The sequence below is a fragment of the Cydia splendana genome, chromosome 16 (genome assembly GCF_910591565.1).
Source record: "Cydia splendana chromosome 16, ilCydSple1.2, whole genome shotgun sequence".
In the NCBI taxonomy this organism is placed as follows: Eukaryota; Metazoa; Arthropoda; class Insecta; order Lepidoptera; family Tortricidae; genus Cydia; species Cydia splendana.
Genome location: NC_085975.1, coordinates 2052987 through 2057490, shown reverse-complemented (window position 1 = coordinate 2057490; position 4504 = coordinate 2052987). Strand labels below are relative to the sequence as shown.

The 4504-nt window shown below is 37.2% G+C and overlaps 1 protein-coding gene across 1 annotated transcript; it reads left to right on the top strand.

Annotated features, from left to right (window-relative positions):
• Window positions 1-2124: 2124 nt before the first annotated feature.
• Window positions 2125-3244, top strand: LOC134797844 (three prime repair exonuclease 2-like). The gene has a single exon (XM_063770197.1). It carries the CDS (start codon window positions 2134-2136, stop codon window positions 2950-2952), a length of 819 nt encoding a protein of 272 aa, XP_063626267.1. The 5' UTR covers window positions 2125-2133; the 3' UTR covers window positions 2953-3244.
• Window positions 3245-4504: the final 1260 nt, after the last annotated feature.

Genomic DNA, 4504 nt, shown 5'->3' with positions numbered 1-4504 from the left:
CACTTTTGGTTCATTTTGTGTTCAGACGTGTCACTTTGAGTGAAAGATGAATACTGAAACTAGAAAATTAACAGAAAATGAACCGTCTGATCCCACCTTTAAGGCGCTGTTGTTACCTACTGGCTGTTCAATGTTATATATTTATGTTTGTTACGTCTAGTTATTTTTTACTAGCTTTTGCCTGCGACTTCGTCTGCGTGGAATTAATACCAGCAGTTAGAGTAAGTACAGTGCCTTCGAGCACAATATGTTTAATTGCTTACACCCATTAACAGGATTGCCTGTTAATGGGTGTTAATAGTTTTTATGTCGGAAGTCATCCCTAAGTCATTAATTTTCTTATTTCCACCCCCCTTTTCAACCTCTTTAGGGATGACTTCCGACATAAAAACTATTCTATGTCCTTCCCCGGGATTCAAACTATCTCTATGCCGAATTTAAAATAAATCCGTTCAGCGGTTTAAGCGTGAAGAGAAAACAGACAGACGTACTTTCGCATTTATATTAAGTATGGATTATGATTTTGACTTATTGGATACTATACTAGTTATGTTATTTATTTTGTATCTAGTTAACTAATTTTAAGATTGTTAGTGTGTACGTTAAGAGACTGTTACGGCGCGATTCGGGAAATGAATTAGAGTTTAACTAGATACGATATAGTAAAGATATGTGACGTCCCACGGGTAAAGGTACCTTATGGCAGTTGGCGCTTACGCTATTATTAACGCCGCTCCAATTATCCAATATCATTGCGGCGCTATGCGACGTAAGCGCCAGCCGCCGTAAGGTACCTTTTGTCGTGGAACGTCACATATCTTTACTGTATCCTATTTAGTTAATCTCTAATTCATTTCCCGAATCGAGCCGTTAAGCTCAGTTAAACTGTTGACCTATGGCGTTATTCAGAAACCCCTGTCAAGTCTAACACACCCCTGATAATCTTTTGTCCTTATCCGTCAATTCGATATTGGAATTTCATAGAAAGGGACAAATTTATAACTAAGCTAGGGGGCCAAAGTTTTACGTTCACATTTAGGTAATTAGCACGAGTAGTCACGTCTCATCAGGATTTGATCATGTTTCCGAGGCACCCTGTATACCTATACATACAATATAGGTACACCGTGTAGCTTGTTTACCGCGCACGCCGAAAACCGGCGCGGCCGGGGATTAAATAGCATTATGTGCCGAGAATATTCTCACCTATGAGAATATTGTGGAAATTCTGGGATTATTTTAGATAAGAGCACAGCAGCAAATGAAGCCATCGCTAGTTATTACACTGGCATATGCTTGTGTACTTTTATATAGTACAGTCAGCATTAATAGTAACAGAGAGAACAACCCGCTAAATATATGCCACCCTCTAATAGAATTTGAAATAGAGACATATACCACAGTAACAGTTCTTGTTAGATTATTTATTAAATGTACGTAACAAAAACATAAATATGTATACAATAACAAACATTACTGACTGAATTAACGAAAAATATGTACATATTTACATGTAAAAAATAATGCGAGTCGGACTCGCTCAAATTAATACCTACCTATTCTTTAAAAAGACTTATTTCTTTAAAAACTCACTCAATTTTCATGCGTTATCCCGGGTTTTTGCCACGGCTTATGGAGCCTAGGGTCCGCTTGGCAACTAATCCCAAGTATTGGCGTTGGCACTAGTTTTTACGAAAGCGACTGCCATCCGACCGTTAGATGGCACCTTCCAACCCAGAGGGTAAACTAGGCCCCTAACGCGATTAGTCCGGTTTTCTCACGATGTTTTCTTTCCCCGAAAAGCGACTGGTAAATATCAAATGATATTTAGTACATATGTTCCGAAAAACTCATTTGTAGGTACGACCCCGGGTTTGAACGCGCGACCTCCGAATTGAAAGTCGCGCTCATACCGCTAGACCACCAGCAGCGCTTTAAAAACTCACTATTAACTCAAAATAGCTTCCATAAACTGATAGATGTTATGTGTCTCCATATAACTCTTCCAATAAAAAATATTACATTGAATCTAATATAATGAGGTTGTATACATGCATAAGACGTACAATCATTTGGATGAGTACGTCACTTAGTTCGATCCAAAGCACAGATAAGTGCAGCACTGCATTGATAATGTTATCATTATCAGTTGCAATTATGGCTCCGATAGCTACATACGTGTTCCTAGACCTCGGTACTACCGGTACGGACCCCAAAGTGGACGAAATAACAGAATTGGCCATGGTGGCGGTGAATCGACAACACCTTCTTGATACGAGCGATTCGAAGTCTAAGAAGCTCAGGGTTCAACACAAGTTGATACGCTGCTTCAAAGTTGATAAAGAAATGACTTATAAAGCGAAATCTAATGGCAGAGGCGGCTTTAAGAACGAAGATCTCCAACACGAGTGCTACTTCGACAAATCTAGTTTTCCTATGATCGATAATTTCCTCAATACTCTGAAGAAACCTGTGTGCTTGATCGCGCACAACGGTGGGAACTTCGACTTCCCTATATTGAAGAGGTATTTCACTAAACTCGGTGTTAAATTCTCGGATGCTAACCTCATGTACGCTGATACGTTACTGGCATTCTCTGACATTATAGAGAACACAACAGCGTACGAGGATGCTGGAACATCAAGCGGCTGCGACTTGAACGAAAGCCCTCCTAAAAGGCAATGTATGGCACGAGGAAGAGTCCGACTACATGCGAAATACCGCAAATATCCGAACACACGCACAAAACACGATAATCCTGAAGAATCAAACAAGCTGACATATGTATACAAACGATTGTTAAATAAATCTCCAAGGACAGCACATCAAGGCGAAGCGGACTGTGACTTGATGCTGAAGATCGCAGAGCATCTTGGTCGAAAGTTTGTAAAATGGATTGATGATGATAAATATAATCTTTGTCGCTTCCCTGCTGACGTACGTGACCCGTAATGTTACTGATTTAACCTCCTGAGAAGAAGTAATTGTTTAGTTTTTGAAATTGGAACCCCAATTAACCTATTAACCCCCTACCCATTACCTACAGTCCTACACAATAAAAGTTCAAAATAGATTTTGGAATAAGTACAATATGCAGAGTCTTAGGAAGAGAAGATAGTGGGCCATCGGACTTTTTGAAACAAATCAATTACAGAAATAATTAAATTCGATAACTTAATAAAAGTAGAAAAATTTAAGTTACAAGTGATGTTAATAAACTTTAAATTATTGCACGTCTAAATGGTCACTCGAAACGAAAAACAATATGAGAAATTGATGTTTTATTAATCCTCATAAAATGAAAGTCATAATTATATCTAATACGTCGACTTTATTTCACAACATTGCGTCTGATTGTTGGCACATTTCTCTCCTTTGCCTTTACTACTACTAATAAAGCATAGCCCACAACTGCGATACGCAGGTCCTTTTTTTAAATTGAGGAATACACCAATTATATAATCATTTGAATCTCAAGATTTTTATTGCGATTTGAGGGATTTCCTCAGCGATATCAATAACGTAAAAATTACCTAGTGACAATGTACGTGGTGATGATAATAAATACTTATAGATATGAATATTTAACACAATTGGATCAACTACGCAGAAACAGTGCTGTATAATATCTTAATCTAATCTAGCTTGTCGATATTTAAATGAGACCTACATTATCTGTGTGATTGATATATCTTATATTATATGTACCTATCTTTATATGTAATCTTTTATCGTATTGGTTTTATTACACGTAAATATCATAATGTCATTGTCTTTCTTTGTCCTAAATTTCAAAATAACTTAGTTCCAAAATTCATAAATGTCTAATTGTTTCCTTCTTATAATGGCCGAATGTCATAATGACTTTAATTTGCATCGTCCAAGTCTCAAAATGTTGCAAAATACGTGTCTACAAATACCGAATTACCGATGGGACTTATTTATAATAGTACATTACGATACAAGTGCGAATTATGTTTTCGCGCGTGTATTGTACAACATTTTACAGACATATGAACCTTGAAATTTTTGACATAGGCACGTATTGTCCTTAATCCCGCCCTAGGGCGGTAAAGTAGCACCGTATGTACTGTAATATTACATTACGATACAAGGCGAAAAGTAGGAAATTCGCAACGAGTGGCGATAAATTCAAAAACGACCGAAGGGAGTGTTTTAAATCGACACGAGTTGCAAATTACCTTTTCGCACGTGTATTGTACAACGTTTTACAGTAAATATATGGCCCTTTAAATGTAAAATAACGCGGCAAACGCATCATAGTACAAAATTTTCTTAGTTTAGAGCTAGGTCGAACTGTGTAAGGTTGTCCCCACATAATAATCATTTATTTAATTTTGAAAATTCTAAGTTATGCCAAGCATCAATTTTTACCTCCATTTATTTGAAATACCCAAACAGGTTTTTAAAACCGCAATTCTAAGAAATTGAAAGTCCCTAAACAAATTGGCCAAATTTCTATACCATCCCCCCTATCCCCAGA